This window comes from Frieseomelitta varia, unplaced genomic scaffold (genome assembly GCF_011392965.1).
Source record: "Frieseomelitta varia isolate USP_RPSP 00005682 unplaced genomic scaffold, Fvar_1.2 scaffold_965, whole genome shotgun sequence".
Taxonomy (NCBI): domain Eukaryota; kingdom Metazoa; phylum Arthropoda; class Insecta; order Hymenoptera; family Apidae; genus Frieseomelitta; species Frieseomelitta varia.
In genome coordinates this window covers 245,294-262,381 of record NW_025110773.1, presented here as the reverse complement: position 1 = coordinate 262,381, position 17,088 = coordinate 245,294, and the positions used below count along the sequence as shown (strand labels likewise).

General features: G+C 37.5%; 2 protein-coding genes across 4 annotated transcripts; one reads left to right on the top strand and one right to left on the bottom strand.

Moving 5' to 3' along the window:
- Positions 1-2,346: 2,346 nt before the first annotated feature.
- Positions 2,347-5,773, bottom strand: LOC122538149 (uncharacterized protein YJR142W). Of its 2 annotated transcripts, XM_043671964.1 has the most exons (6): positions 5,764-5,773; positions 5,096-5,194; positions 4,404-4,501; positions 4,109-4,313; positions 3,565-4,044; positions 2,347-3,492 (listed from the first exon to the last, which is right to left on the bottom strand). In XM_043671964.1, exons 2-6 carry the CDS (start codon positions 5,169-5,171, stop codon positions 3,368-3,370), a joined length of 984 nt encoding a protein of 327 aa, XP_043527899.1. In that variant the 5' UTR covers positions 5,172-5,194; positions 5,764-5,773; the 3' UTR covers positions 2,347-3,367. The 2 variants fall into 2 exon arrangements, with proteins under 2 accessions (XP_043527899.1, XP_043527898.1); XM_043671963.1 differs by lacking the exon at positions 5,764-5,773 and having other exon boundaries at positions 5,096-5,285.
- A 12-nt stretch (positions 5,774-5,785) lies between these two features.
- LOC122538150 (probable rRNA-processing protein EBP2 homolog) lies at positions 5,786-16,347 on the top strand. Of its 2 annotated transcripts, XM_043671966.1 has the most exons (5): positions 5,786-5,956; positions 6,028-6,114; positions 6,219-7,033; positions 9,048-9,057; positions 16,332-16,347. In XM_043671966.1, the coding sequence occupies exons 1-3, from the start codon at positions 5,870-5,872 to the stop codon at positions 7,014-7,016; spliced, it is 972 nt and encodes a 323-aa protein (XP_043527901.1). In that variant the 5' UTR covers positions 5,786-5,869; the 3' UTR covers positions 7,017-7,033; positions 9,048-9,057; positions 16,332-16,347. The 2 variants fall into 2 exon arrangements, with proteins under 2 accessions (XP_043527901.1, XP_043527900.1); XM_043671965.1 differs by lacking the exons at positions 9,048-9,057; positions 16,332-16,347 and having other exon boundaries at positions 5,787-5,956; positions 6,219-7,125.
- The last annotated feature ends 741 nt before the right edge of the window (positions 16,348-17,088 follow it).

Below are 17,088 nucleotides of genomic sequence, written 5' to 3'. Positions count from 1 at the left end.
TGTTTCTCTTTGTACTTCACAGAGGCATATAAAATTATAGTAACACAGAGAATAATTAAAATAACTAAATTGTTTCTGTTTCATAAATCATAGTAAATTTTTATATTCTTGTATGAATTAAAATTTAACAAATTTTTCGAATCAACTACAATTTAAAATTTATTAAAATTGACAAATAGAAAAATAACGAGAAAAGAAAGTGATAACTTTCGCAATATGACGCAACCTCGATGCACTCGAGTCTCAAAAAATTGCACAAAATTGTAAGGAATAAACAATATTAATATTTACGAGTGTAATTGTATTTATGAGCGTAGAAAAATAGTTAAATTATGTTGTTTGTTCACCGTACCTGATAAATCAGGTAGCACTTTACACGATACATTTATTTCATTGAATTTATTCACTGAAGTTAGCTATAATTTAATTAAGCGTAAATGAAAAGTTTGAACGCAACGCCGAACTTCAACAGGAAGTAACAGAGAATAGTCACGAAACTGTTACCCCAATGATGTTCAAAAGGGAAGTGATTTGTTCGATTTTTGTTTCTTCTGACAAAGTCGAGCCTCCCCACCAGGCTTCTAGCACATTTTGTTTATTTTTTCCTTTCGGGCATCCCCACTAGCTTGCCTATTTGTTGCTTTTATACTAGAAAATTTTTTCGCTGCATAGATTTTTGAAATATACCGGAAACTGCCGTGTCTCTACTATGTCTAATGCTAATTATTTTATAGAATTAAAAGATCTAGAAAAATTTGTTTTTTAATAGAGTATATTAACATTATTTTTTCTAAATTTAGATATTTAGGAAAGATTATTGTTTAATTCACTCTAAAATTATATTTTTATTAGTAGTAATAAGTATCTTTTTGGAATTCAAAGATACTTAAGAAGTTTCAAAAAATTATATCAGTCATCTTCAAGTAATATCTTTTAATTACTGCAATATAGTTACACATAAAAGAGGATAAAATGATAGAGTACAAAGCGTTTGAACTTTATTTATTGAGTTAATGGATCATTGAATTTTCTCTTTCTCTTGTTTTAATGATTGTTACATGATTATATCTTATAATAAAGATTTCGTAGTAATTCAATATGTATAAAGGGCTATGAGAATTAAGTACAATTATTTATGTATGCAATAAACAGAAAGTAGTGGTTGTAGAAGTTTCGCCTTACATCTTAATTTCAAAAATAAAACAAAACATAGATAAGCGTGTAACATGTCAGACAGCTAATGAAGTTGAATTTGCAAGAAAGTGAAATTAAATAAATAAAAAATAAGAGATACAAAATGATGGCCATTGAGGTTTCATTGACAGAAACGATGACATTGTAAATTTGATTAAATTTATTCATGACAAATATTAATTCATGCATTAAACAGTATGGCCAGCCGTACTCATTTTTATCACAAAAATGTTAGTTTCACTTAAAAACAAACATAATCATAGATACGCTAAGATTTTCATGATCAGATTAAGAAACAATAAGGCGATGACGAGTATGACTAGTATATGATTATAAAAAAATAGCGAACTTATTTAAACGCGTCAGGTTAATCCGACTAAGAACTAAATTAAAGTTAGATTATACTTAAGCAGCACGGATCTCACTTACTGTCCTAGCTAAGTGGACTGAAATAAAAGCAACTGAAAAGAAGCGAATACATTTAACATAATACAAGTCACAATGCATATTCTAGCCTTGGTAGAAAAATCCCTTAGAAAACATTTAGAATGTTTATCCATAAACGCAATTGTAATCATGTCGAATTCACAACAACGATTTATATAATATTGAATTCAACATACCTAATGACTCTTCGTCTTGTAGAAACTAATCTCGGTATAAAAACATCTCTTAAGTTAAGGGCATACGCAATGCAAATGGTACAAAGCATCATTTAAATACAATAACTTATAAAGATATTTGACAATTAGTTTACTTTCAATGAAAGAAAGCTAGACATTCTGCGTATTTGACGAACAGAATGGTAAATACATAAATTAATCTTAGACGCCGAATAAGTACAACGAGCAATAAATATTAAATTAAAAACACTGAAAATGAAAGACGAAAAGTGCCATTGCGTTTGCCATTTATACAAATCGCTATTTCTCCGCAATCTAATGATATCACTTTGATTAGAACCTTGGTACCAATCATTTTTTTCAATTAAAAAATCTACCTACATTATTACAATAAACAATATACGAACACTTTTGTTCCCCTTCTCAATAAAAGTCGTTCAAGGATCTAAGCATTTCTTTTCGGTAGCATAGCTGTAATATAAGAACACATACGTTGACATAATTCGTCTATAAACTTCTTTTTTTTTTCTTCGTTTTTTCTTTTTTCAATTTTTATTCTAAACATATCAAACAGTATACTGTGCATTCACGTTCATAATACTGTGAATGAGTTCCATCTTACATCCTACGCAGAATATTGAGATATTACTGCACTGATATTCTATGTACTCATTGTTGCTGTTAGGTGTACAAGTTTCTCTTTAGTACAAAAGTTCGATTACAAACATTAGAAAAAACTATTGTTACTCTTTCGTTCTTTCTTTTCCTTTTTCACCCCTTTGCTCGCTTAGAAACTGAAGTCTTAATCTATGCTTTCTGGAATGCTGTTTGAATAATACTTCTAATTTAACACTGATGTATATCAAAACGTCACACGTTTGGATTATTATTCGTACGATCGGCGAAAATTTCTTCGTTTTTGTTATTGTGCAAAAATTCAGTTCGATGATAGAAATCAGAGGAAGATGCAACGTGATTTGCTTTTTTTTTTCTTTCCTTTTTTTTTGAAACCGTTGATTGAAACTGTTAAAAATTATTTCGCAAATTATTACTATGTATTGTGCCAATTTTACAATTATTAAATATCAATAAACTCACTCATAAATTAAAATTTTTTCCCTATGAAACTCTCGTTAAGTTAATAATAACTACTTTTAGCTCTCGAAATTCGTATAAGAATTGTTAAAAAATGTACTATACTTTCATCATTATTATATAAAAACTACTCAAGTTATAACAAAAGGAATTATATCTATGAGTAAAAATGTTACGATCAATATACCTGTTGTAATTACGTATTTTTTTTTTTCTTTTTCATTTTTTAATATTATAGAAATAAGAGTTTCATAAAAATCCTCTGAATCGATTCTGGGATTGAACTATTATTTAGTGATTTATAAATATTCTGCAAGCCTTACACATATAAAACTGCACCATTTTTTTCTTTGTTTTGCTATAAAAATCGATCAAATACAAGGAAACCACAAAAAAAGCGAACTTCGTCCGAATTAATTTCAAACGCGATATTAAATTATAAGGACTAGTTAAACTTAAATTCTGTCTAGAGATTCGATTGCTTCGCCATTTGCAGCTATTTTACACTTTTTTTGTGGATGATTGTAAATGGTCTGCAGAGGTATATGAAGCAATTCCACGATTTCTATAAAATTAGGCTCTGCAACAGAAAGAGATGAACAATTTTGGTTACTTGATGCTATAATTGACTACCTTTGTAAAATATGCTCACCGTTTTCCGCTGTGATATATCCGTGTCTAATTAAAAAGTCAAGAGCGACTGGCACCGACGTTGTTTTAAAGTGCGAAGACAGTATCCTTTCTAAACATTCGTTAACTGGAAGCAATTCAAAAGTCTCTACCTCTCCGTCGTTGTTGCTCGGAACGAAATCTGGTGGTAGTTCAAGGTCATATACAAATTCTGTGTTCGGAAACAGACCCCTTTCACTTTCGAAAAACAGAGACACACAGCCGGCGCTCTTCAATTTTGCAATAAGATTATTGGGAATACTGGCTTCTTCTCCAGCCTCTTTTATAGCGGTTTCATTGATTCCATAACCAACACTCAATCCACCACTCACCATGTTATCCCAGTAGCCAGGCCAAGTTTGCTTGTTTGGACTACGTTTTTGCAACCATATTGATAAACCTTTCACAGGATCCATAACATATCCGTTGATATCTACTCCGTATTTACGAATTCCAAACAAGCCTATAAAATGAAATAATAGCTTTACAGTTGGACAGATGAATATAGATGATCATAAAGTACATACATGTGGCAGACCGGTCCATTTTAAATAGTGGTGGGGTATTGAATTGTGCGCGTACTTCATAACACTCTTCTCTCCATCCTCTTAATGTTATGAACTTTCCACCTGCACGCCATTCTCTCAAAACTTCCTCGACTCTAGCACTTCTCTCTGCATAATCTCTGAATGCTGGATTTAATTGCACGTACTCAGGATGTACTTGAAATACCTTTGAGAAATATTTTAAACAAGCATAATTAAGATTATGAAAACGGATTAATAGACGTGTCATCTGTTACAATTTCATGTCTGGAATTACCTGTGGATAGTTTAATAATTCTTTCATTACATCTGGACGCACAAGGCCAACTTGTTGTCCGTCAACAACAAAGGCTCTGCATTCACCTGCATGAAAACCTAAAAAATATTGGAGATTTAAGACTATTAGTCATCCAGTTAATGACATTGTACAATAAAATACAACTAAAATATAAAATATAAATAATATATAATAAACAGGAAGTTTTTGTTCATTAGTAAGGAAACTTAAGAAGCTGAAGAAATAGAGTGCTAAAAGATTCTCATAAATATTCATTAAGGTATATTCTATATTTGCACATCTGTGTTTAAATTGTACCAGAAAAAAGATGATAATATAGATCATTCATATAAATACATGATACACATCCTTGATATCTACTTTGGTAAATGTGTATATAGCAACAATAGTACTCAAAATATTTATTACCAAAAAAAATAGAAAGAATCACATATACATAATAGTAAAGAATGAATATCATGAAACGATCGTGAAAATCACCTACGTTTTTAGGAAAAGTAGACCCAATTCTTATTAATTCGCTGAAAATACGCGAAAGAATATACAACAGACTCGAAATCAATATCTCAGTAGACAGGACGGAAAGCCACGCGTTTCTATGCGCTAATCACTATAAAATCGTCGAGGGGACATACAGGCGAGATACGTTTAAATGGAACGATTTCGCTTACCTGACAGGTAGAAGCAGTTGAATCTGTTAGCGAGCTTCAGTAAGCGTGACATTGGTTTCTTATCACTATCCGTCATGATGTTTCGCTGTCGTTAGCCAGCTGTGACAAAAAAATGTTGGCATAGAGTATAATATAGTTAGAGATGAGTCTCGCGGGATTTCTGTGCATCGAAGGACGCAGTCTAGACTGAAATTGCCAATGCGATTGATCCCTACATGGCTTCACAGTTTCTTTTGTCACATTTTTTTCTTGGATTTAGAAATAAGATATCTGATATCAGTTCTTATATAACTGATAACACATCTTTTACTGTGACAGCAAACAATAATTAACAAAATATACGATTTGCAATTGGTTGAATTGGTTTAGAAATGATATGCAATTTCTTTTTATTGGATACTGAATTTTCCACTTGTTTTAAGGATACAATTTTATGTATGCAATTTGCATTATAGGTTTAAATAGAATCGTTTACAATAAAGCAATAAAAGTAATGTCAAAATAATTTTTATAGTACAAAAATTTTTTTGAATATTGTATAATTTTTAACAACTTTCACATATAAAGATGATTATGGGAGAAAAAGTTTTTGAAGATTATATTTTGATTCTATTTGGAAATAGTTTAGAAAATTTGATTCTTGTTCAAACATCATGCTTGAACCTAACCTGAACCTACTCTTATATTTCCAATAGATAGCGCTAAAGATGCTTAGAATGCATTGTTTACTGTGCCAATTTTGAGTTTCTGTGTCTTTTAAATTTAATATAAAAAATGAAAGTGAAAAAGGTTGTATTACATACCGAAGAAACACAAGCATCTTCTGAATCAGATTCAGAGTACAATTCATCAGATGAAGAAGTAAATATACTTAATACATTTCTTAATATTTATCACAAGTCTTTCTAACCTATATCTTTTCACGTGTATAGCTGCGAGAAGCTTATGCAAAAGGTTTGTTAAAACCAGGTCTGAATGTTGTAATTGAGAAAAACAAAAAAGAACACAAAAATTGTGTTGTAAGTATGAAGATAGTCTTGAATTAATTTAATTGATCAATTCCTAAATATATTTTATTTTTAAAAAAAGAGGAACTATTTTTTATGATTGAAATTATTTCTAGAATCTTATGAAAAACAAGCTAAAGAAATTTAAGCTGGATTTGCCATGGATCGAAAGGTTAGATATGGTTAATGCACTGGCACCTTTAGCACCAGAGTTGGCATTACAAATGCAGGACCAAGAAGTGAGACGCGCGAAACAGTTGCAGGGAAATAAGAAGTTACCTCAGTACAATCCGGCCGATGATCCTGTTCTGAACGACTTTCGCAGGGAAACAATGTTTCACAGACAAGCACAGGGTGCTGTTATGGATGCAATTGTGCGATTGAAGAAACTTGGCGTTTCAACAATTAGGCCTGACGATTATTTTGCTGAAATGGCGAAATCAGATACCCATATGCAAAAAATCAGAGAGAATTTAATGAAGCAGCAAACAATAGCGCAAAGATCAGAGAAAATTAGACAGCTGAGGCAACAGAGGAAAGTAGGAAAGCAAATGCAGATAGAGGCAACTTTGAAAAAGCATGCGGAGAAGCAAAAATTACTAGAGGAAGTTAAAAAGTATCGCAAGGGTGTGAGAAAAGACTTGGACTTTTTAGATGACAAAAAGAAACCACACAGTCAGACTGTAGATCATAAAGTAGCAGCCAAGCGTAAAATGAAGGATGCTAAGTATGGTTTTGGTGGAAAAAAACGTTATAGCAAGAAGAATACAAAGGCAAGTTCTGCAGATGTTGCAGAATACAGAAGACCTTTGAAGCCAGAGCAAAATTTGAAAAAGAAAGGAAGAAAATCTAACCAGAGAGTAGGGAAAAATCGTAGAATACAAATGAAAGCAAAGAAGAGGAGACAACAGTGATAAATTTAACGATGTAAACCTGTTTTATACGAAATAATCAATCCGACTCACTTATTTGTAAAATAATAGACGTATACGTATAATAAATGATCGGAGATATTCTTTGTTATTATTTCTTACTTTTTTTAATCGAGATATTCTTCGGATCTCGTTCGACAGACAACGATGAACAATTGCAAACTGATCTGGACAAAAGAATTTTTGTCGCATACGTAACTATGTTCAGACGCATCCAGCGTGAAAGCATTGAAACGTATGCAAAGAAGGGATTACGTAAAGACGTGTAAAGCGAGGAAATCTTTTTTCCCCTTTCAGAGATCTTTTTCAAGTTAGGTAGCACTGTTTCGTGTTCAATCAAATGCGAACAGTCCCGAAGCGTCATCGATACCGAGCTCGCGTTTTGTATGTGTAGAGACATTTCTATACGCGCTGGAAAAATATACAGAAACGCTCCGTCGACTATTGTGTCCCTTATCATTCGTACCTTTCGCGAATTCCTACATAGAAAGGAATTCTTTCTCACTGTGTACTCACGCAACTCTGAAATTTTCCTCTTTTGATTCTAATGGATTCCTTTGATCTAGTATTTTTTCAGTTATTGTTTTGTTGGCAATTAAATTCAATCGAACTATAGAAACTATTATTCCTTGTTATCAAGATTCGTTTTATAGACTCTAGACTGCCACGATGTTGTATCTCAAATACATCTTCTTTCAATACATCTTCTTTCTTTCGGGCGTTGTTAAAAATTTCACAACACTCTGAATAGAAAACTAACAATCCTTCGTGAGATAAATCATTTCAGAAATCTGTACTAAAAGATCGTTTCGTGTTAGATTAGATTAGCCCGGCAACACGAGGCAAACGTAACGTGCAATCGGCTTATCGAACAACTTAATTCTAAAAGTTTCGATTAAGTTTTATCACGCGCGAGTACGAAACAAAAAATAACTTGAACAAAACAGACGAATGGTAGATAAAAGTACAGCAGGAGTGGTCGCATGATGGATCACTTAATCTACAAAGTGACTCTCCAATATTTGTTGCTCGCCCCCTCCTTCCCTCGTCTCTCCCTCTTCCGTTCAATACGTTAATGCCCCATTAAGTTATGAAAAATCGCGAAGGATGCGGGCGAATGATAACGGCGCGAAACACGTGGATCAGAGTAATCTCCCTATGGTATCGATACTGGTGGAATATATAACATGTGTCGTCCATTAGACAATCCACTGTATCTACAGGGTTTGTTACATGCATAGGAATGCGATTACATCGCATATTACATGCGCGGCCACGTTTGCACTCGCGTACAGATACGTGTGTACACATCAAACTCCCCTCTTTCCTTCGGCAATTGTGCTTCGATTCCCCCTGCGCACAGAGCTAATGATGATTTAAACTAATCTTCCATTCGCGCGTGTAACATTTAAAATTCAGAGACTCGTACTAATAATATTAGATATTAGATAATATCGTAACACATTGTAAACGAATATTAATTACGGTGATCACCAGGTGAATAAACGTGGTATCTTTAAATTTATCTATTTTTTTTTTTTTTTTTGTATTAAGTTCAAATATCTTTCTTCTTTTAAAGAGAAGTTTATCGAAGAAATTTATAACTTTGCAAAATTTGACACTTTTTATTGGTTGAATAGCGAGAATTGTTTTTGAGAGAAAGAATATCTTTAGAAAACAATATCGATCGAAGGTACAAAGTTCAAATGTGTTTTCGGAGATTCTTGACGTTTTTATTATTGGATCACTAAAATTTCATCACGCTTTCAGAAATATATATTTCCCTAGTACATCGTTTTCTATTTTAGCTTTTCGTACTATGTTGTATTCTTCTAGAACGTGAACCAATTCGACATCTTCTAATTTTGCTTTCATTTATAATACATCGCATTCGTCAAGGGAATACGAACGAACCTGTCACGTGAAACCATAATATCTCGTAATTTTGCTAGAACTCTTGCAAAGTCTTCCCAAAGGAAGACAAGGATAGAAAATTGATTTGAAAGATCGATCGATTAACGTGATACACGGACACATGCGCGATCATCGACGCGATGGATCCTCGAGGATCGGGTGCAATGGCCAGTGGAACATGGGATAACACGCGTGATTGGGTTCCGAGTGTATACTTGTTATTTGGCGAGTGGAAATACCAGCGATCGAGCCGCATGCATAAGGTTCGGCCATTGGTGTGCAGTCGCGTGCACGTGGCCGTGTATATTTTTTACAATAGCCCCGGGTTATTGTATTTAAATCCAGGAGCACTCTCGCGCTGTGTCCTCGGCTTCTCTGTCCGGCGCAGACACGAGAGCCCTGGGAATCCGCTCTCGAGGTAACAGCTGTTTTAGAGGGAGATATCCCGCGTTTTATCTCCCCCACCCACGCAGTCCTAACAATTACTCAAGTGGTAGTACTGTTTCATAGATTCGTTCTTCCATGATTTCGTTCTTAACACTTTGATAGATTCGAGTGCCTTCGTGGTCACAGTATGTTACCGATTCACTCTACTGCGAGATATGCAAACGAGGTTATTCGATCATTTTTTAATCGTCAAGTGAAAATCGTTTGGAGAAACCATAAAGCAAGTAAATTCGTAGTAATTTTCGTACGTATAGTTTTTTATTTAACTGCTGGTTATAAAACTGCACGAACATCCGCAGTGTAGTTATAATATTTGATGAAACAATGTTTGAAACTATACTTTTAAAGATATAGGATTACAGTCTATTCAGATTTCGTGTACGCAACAAATTCTGCCAAGATATTTATTAAAATATTTTCACCTAGATTAGAACCACCAAATGGAAGATATAAGTTAGAAAAGAGAAGAAACGAAATTAGGAAGCACCGAGGCTTTCGGTTAGCATGGGAGATGTTTCGCGGGACACAGTCACCGTGTACGAATTTTATCGAACAAATTCGAGAGGTTTTTTTCCGTGTATGAGATCGTGCATGCAATTCTGCGAACGAGGGGCGGGGGGGAAGGGTATCTCGCACAGATATTTGTATTGATGACAACCACCGCGTGACATGTATCCTCCGTCGGCTGCTAATGGGTGAAATTTGTTTCGCCATTGCCTTCCAGCGATTTTGCTCGATTTCAAATTTCACCGAATTTGTGCTCGCTCCCTCTCTCTCGCGCGCTCTCGTTCTGTTTCGCTCGTCATGTCGAACTACCACGGCGTTTCCGTGTTCATGGAAACCTGACAGGACAACGATAAAATATCCATCTCAATTATTTAGACCTTCGCTTAGCGTGCAGTAGGAAAACACGGTTGGTTTTAATCGATGGAACGGTTGATAAATTGGTGCATGCTTTTTTGGCAATGTTGTTTCGCTAGCAAGTAATTGGAACAAGGTGGTCGGTTTAATTATCGGGGATCCGCGATGAAGTATCCTTGATCGTTAATCGGAAGCTTGAAACAACGAATGGAAGGGAATTTTGGGGGATTTCGAAATTTTCTCCAATTTTCTGATTTTAATTTCTACCCTTTTGCCAAAGTTTCTTCAAACGTTATTGAAATAATTTTCACACGTCTTCCACGACTTTTCACCTGATTGAAATTCATCCGATGCCCAACGATCGTCGCTAAATGCCCGTCTAGACGTTCGATTTATCCTCTCAAGAAATTATTCTCTCAGCCGAATGACGCGCATGCACGATAAAGTTTTTCACGATCGTAAAATCATATACATATGCATGTTCACGCGAACGCGAGAAGTAGAAGACGAGTGTCGATAAAGTCAGAAACGGGGCATATAACGAGATCGAAACCCCGTGGATTTTAGCATGAAAATAGTAGGACGCTCGATGTATTCGGTGTGTTGAAGGATATAAAACATTTTTCAGATATCTCCGTTCTCGACGTGATAGACTTTATCCGACTGGTAACGAAAACCATTTCGAAAATGGATTCGAGCCTTTTAGGGTGGAAATGAACAAAAAGAGAGAGAGAGAAAAAAAAAAGATGGATTCGCAGCGATACATTATTAAACAGAGATTTTTATCCACACTTCAACATCCGCACCACTCTTCCCCCCCCCCCCTCCCGGATTCTTTTTCGTTTTATCTCGTGCACAGTTATGAAACGTATAGCCGCGCGCTTGAAACGTTTGAAATGGAAGTTGTTTACGAGGGTTGCTTTGCAATCCGACCAGGAACTTGTCAGTGTCCTGGGCTGTAACGTTGATTAAAAGTTTAGATTATACGGAGTTACTTCGTTTCTTGAATTTTCAATTTCGTTTCGGATGTCGTTAACAATTGTTTAAAACGCTCTCGGTTCCGAGAGATAAGCTGAAAGTTCCCAGTTCCTGTCGCGCAGATAGGAGAAGATTTTCGCGGTTTCAAAGGAAGGAGGAGGCTGTTAAACCGTTAATATCGAGAGGGGGATCTTTATCTTTGAGTTTTTATAAAAATTATGACGGCAGTTCGGCTCTGACGGACTTTACTCTGATTCCTTTCAAACAATTCCATTTGAATTTTCACACGCTACGTATAGAATTCTCCGCAAAATATCGGACCCCTCTCGGGATCAACATTTAGATTTTCGTCGAACTTAGAGAAAGCGGAGGAATGAAATTCCCATACAGAGGAAACGCTCGTGGAGTAAGAATCGAAAGCTTCTGAAGGATCATTGCAAATTTAATCCGATTTAGATGCAACCGACAGCTTAGTTCGAGCAGTTTGGTCAACTGGTTTGCACACATGGATCAAATAACTCGGTCGAGTAGTGATTTAGTTAAGTTCGGGCTGCCGTATACACTGGGATATTTCACTTCTGCCAGGAACGTGTACATGCACGGAGTCGAAATTCGATGGATACTACGTCTTAACTCGACGAAATATTTCATTAGAATTCTAACGCAATTCCCTGTAAATTCTTAGCCTGAGATTTCTCAATTTTAAGAAAAACAGACAGATTTCAAATAAAAATTACTCGGCTAATACACGCACGATCGAACGCGCGGACGTTTTGAAAATTGTCCGCCGTCAAGTTTCTTCGGGTGAAGAACCAAGAAACTCGGCGATCGTCCACTAGCCATTCTTTCCCATCTTTTCCGCCAACCTACGTAGCCCAACGGTGCAAACGCACAAACACAAACACTGGCCATTCACACCGAACGACTTTCCCCGGCAGCATAAAACGGTGCTCACGTCGGCACGTGGCCATGTTACGGGGGAGGGTGGTGGGCATCGAATAATACAGTCGTCCATAGACGAGATAGTTAGCCGTTGGTTACTTCTGCCCCCCACCGGTCTGTTCCATAAAGCTCGCGGTAAATCGACTGTGCGAGCCGGTGCCGAGCAGCAAACCGTCAGCTCTAACCTATACGTGTTGCTGCACGTATGTGCTGCGATGGGAGTTGGGTGCTCACGCAGGGCTGCCTGGGCAAAGAGGGGTAGGAGTAGGGTTGGGCAACCATTATTGAAATGCAGTAAATGGCCGTGAGTTTCAATTGCCCCTGGGTGCTTCGAGCGTGCCGCGCTCTGTAGGAAGGAGAGGCGCCTATTCCCCCTAGCTGGGGGTTTCCACACGCCCCCACACGCCGCTGCGAAACTACCCTTCGTGGGCTGATCGGGGAGGGAATTAGGAGAATTCGTAATGACTCCGCTGGCTGTCGGCGCACGAAAACACACGGGGGACGGAGCTGATCAGTCTACGGGTTGTTAGACACCGATCGCAGCCGGCAGCTATTACCTGGCCTGATTCTAACCTCGAATTCTTGGATCCGGATTCTTGGGTTCTCCTTCGGTTCAAATAGGTTCGGTTGATCTAGCCGGTTTCGGCGAAATTTCGAAGACACTTTGTTTGTTAGTTCGGGGAAATTTCTGATCATTTCGAAAAGCAAACGCGTTTTAGAGGAGAGCAGCGAATTGTTCGACAGAAATTTGCCGAGATATCGAATTCCCGGCGTTCGTATCTCCGCTAACAGCGCGCTCGAATCAATTAGAATTAGATGGTTTTCGGGCGAGAACGCGAGCCACCACGGCAGAAGATTCAACCGAATTATTCGCCCGCGGAACATGTGACCAATTCCCCTAGAATAATTGCTGTTTGCAGTTATTATGCATCGCGCGGCATGTTACATGACACACAGTGTTATTTGGGCAACGTGAGTGTTATAACAGATACACGCAAACAAAGCGTGACGCGTAATCGCTTCGACGTTCTTCGGATAATATAAAGGTTAGCCGTGTCCCTAATTGAGGACAATCGTCAATGCATCTCTATAGCACAGGCGCGTATCGAATCTGCGGCTTCGGAAATTTATTCCTCCCGTCGTTGAGAATTTAAAACTGTGAACTTATAATGCATCAATTTTTTACTGTAATTTCACTGCTGTACTAAGCGTCGATAATTCAAGAGATCGAGTGAAATAATCGTAAGCGACTTAAAAATTGATCGAATCATCGATAAGAATTTATCAGCGTGAATGATTCAGAGATTAAATCAAACATATCCAAATACAAGGATAGGAATAATCAATGGACCGAATTTAATGCTCTTAAGTGCTCAGTAGTATAAATAATTCGAAGATTAACAACAATTTAAAAACTGAATTGCAATACTTTTGTTCTTCGACGGATATTAAAATCGTTAACTCCGAGGGGAGGATAGTCCTGTGTAAATTCGAAAATTTTTCATCCCACACAGTGAGGGATTACAGTAGCACGAATCTAATTGGTTTAATCTATGCTTGCTAATTGGTCGACAGATGAAAATCGCGAATATCCGGAACGTCCAAAAGTAATTCTTCATCCTGAATTCTTGCGATCTTAGTTCAGAATCAACAGACCCCTTCGTTTCTTAAATACGAATAATTGGCACGTGAAAAGCCAAATAAGATAAAAACTAACTCGAGCGATTTGTTGTAGAAAATTCTGCGTTTCAAAATTTTACAAAAACACCAAATTATATTATATACTGTTGAAAATATGAATACTCGCATTCTACAATTAACCGTTAATAGCTATTTTAATTGAACAAAGTGGAGGAGGATAGAAACGGTGGAGTATTTTTATATGAAAGAACAGACAATCTCTTCAAATAAAGGGGAATTTTTATCTGGATGAGATACAATTCAAATATTTTTATCTCGATGATTTAAAGCCCCGCTGGTAAATCATAATTAAAATTTCCCATTCGTTTGAGTCGCCTTCTGAAAATTACTTTTCACATCCGCTATTTGCGCCGAGTTAATAGTTTGCCACCGTTTATGAAACTGACTCTAAAAGCTGTCGTCGCGTTTTACAAAAATAACTGTAATTTAAAATCCGCTGTACGCTTTCGCAAAGGTGAACCCCCTGACCCGAATAGCTTGATGAAAGGCGACTGAAAAATTCACTAATCCTTTGGAAAAATCGTCGCTACCTTTTGCAACGCGAAACACACTTTGCAATAAGAAAATCCGATCTGTGTACTTGTATCCGAAGTCCCTCTTTGAGGAAACGTGAAAATCACGGGAATCAGAATTCAGTTCTTCGTCGAAACTCTTGAAAATTCCATCGTAATCCAAATTCTGGCTGTTCCTCGTTCTGCCGAACGGATCAAAGTTGTGCCTCGCTCCGAGAAACAAACTCATGTAACTAGATGTAACTAGACCAACGAGATCGTATAACTAGATGCAGCTGGAACAACTGAAACGTGTAACTAAATATAACCAGCTCAATCATACTGTGTAATAATACACGCGATAACTCGCAAGTAACTAGATTGTTCTTGCCGTGAGATTTTTCTCGAAAAAAAATAATCTGCTGTCACGTATCCTCGGACCAGCTCGGACAGTTTCTACAAACAGAGGGATCAATTATCGCGGTGGATTCGTGAATGGATTTTTCGATCCAGAAAGAAGAAGAAGAAGAAGAAGAAGAAGAAGAAAGAAAGAAAGAAAGAAAGAAAAACACGAGTGTATTCGATACACGGTCGCATTCGCGCTTGTAGGCGAAACAAGGGCCGCGGGTGCAAAACGCGATCGTTTAGGTAACGCAGTCAGGGAGACAAATGCGATATCGCGTCTCACGGCTATGGCGGAATTTCAATGGAGCAGATGATATTCAGCGATTCGCAGACGTCGGTAACGAAATTGAACTGGCGTGTCAGTGGCATACCAATAAGCGATACGCGGACGGCCAAGCCCCGGCCACGCTTTATTTTCCTCTGAATATGACGCGACCTATTCGCGAGTACACGTATTTTGTCAGCGCGACAGAGCCACTCCACTGTTTTTCTTGGAGAGCAGAGGCGGCGTGACAGTTTTATGCGGGTCATTTGTATGTATGCGCGATGCCTGCTGTTTCGAGCCTCGGCTTCGGTCTAGGGATCACTAGGATCCTCTAGGCGTGGTATCGAGAAACGTTACAGAGATCATCCGCGCCTCTGATTCCTAACTGGATGTTACTTTTTGACTCTTCGTCGCCTCAGATTGGATCGAATTTTGCTTCAGAAGGAGAATAGACATTTCCTTGGGGAGGGAGGGAATAATTTTGCCAAATAATTAATTATCTGGAGTACTAGTGATTTTTACATTTGACTGTTCCAAGATCTAGTAATTTTTAATACTGTCAGTTCCTGTAGCAGCTGGATCTTTTCAGGCCAATGGACCAAGTTTCACTTTACTGGAAACTAATTCTTTGATGAAACTTCTCGATTTGCTTGCTGTTTCGAGCCTCGGCTTCGGTCTAGGGATCCCTAGGATCCTCTAGGCGTGGTATCGAGAAACGTTACAGAGATCATTCGCGCCTCTGATTCCTAACTGGATGTTACTTTTTGACTCTTCGTCGCCTCAGATTGGATCGAATTTTGCTTCAGAAGGAGAATAGACATTTCCTTGGGGAGGGAGGGAATAATTTTGCCAAATAATTAATTATCTGGAGTTCTAGTGATTTTTACATTTGACTGTTCCAAGTTCTAGTAATTTTTAATACTGTCAGCTCCTGTAGCAGCTGGATCTTTTCAGGCCAATGGACCAAGTTTCACTTTACTGGAAACTAATTCTTTGATGAAACTTCTCGATTGGAACTAATGAAACGTTCCAACAGAATATGCAGTACACGAGTGTGTTTTCACTTTAACCTCAAAACGCGGATGTCCATCGAATGTCCCTCGCCAGTGAAGTTGACTGGCAACCATTTTCCTTGGCGCTATTCGCTTTTCCATTCGGCCGGGGGAAATACAGACGTGCATTTCGGCGAATGCAATCAGTATCGTTCGCGCGTATCTCTTTCACTGACGTTGACCCAAGTTCGCGGAGATCCAACGATATATCGACCACCTCTCGCGATACGCGATGGAAAACTTTGGTACAATTCGACCCGATACCGTAGCCAGATACGAGGGACAGCAACTTCCGAACAAGTTTCACCGCGTCAAGCACGCTTCGAAATGATATAATTAATATTATTTCTTGGCTCCTGGCAGCGGGGAAGTCTCCGGACTTGCCGTGCGGTTGTTATCGGTACGAAACTTTCGAGGGAAAATTATACCACTTCCGATAATTATATTTTCAGCTTGTTTGTTTCGATGAAAAAGATATTTACCGAGTAGGGTGATTCTCCTCTCCGTGATATTGTTCTACGCGCGTCGTTCATTCGATGTCTGTTAAAAAAATCCACTCTTTCGTCTTTTCTTTTCTCTTTTTTTTTTTTCTGTCTCTTCTCCTGTCCGTCTGGCAACACAAATGTTTAAAGAGGCGTCGCCAAATAAAAAGGAATTTCATTTTAATATTGATATATAGCCGCGAGTGTGTTTTCTTTTTTGCCCCTCGCGGTCAGAATCGATGGTTCGGCGGGGATTCGATTTTCACCGGGTCGAACGATACGTGTCGTGCGAGGGGTTTTAAATATGTAAATGAAGAATCCTTCTCGCTTACGGAATATAAATGAAAGAATATTTTTACTTACACATGCAGTTTTAACTTATCCTTGCAAGCCGGAATTTAAATATCTCCAATTAAAATCCGGCGGCGAGCTGCCTTTAAAGCTGGAAATTTAAATTCTGCCGATAAAGCTTGAATACCGGCGCGCCTGAAATTTTCGCCACGGCATAGAAAGACT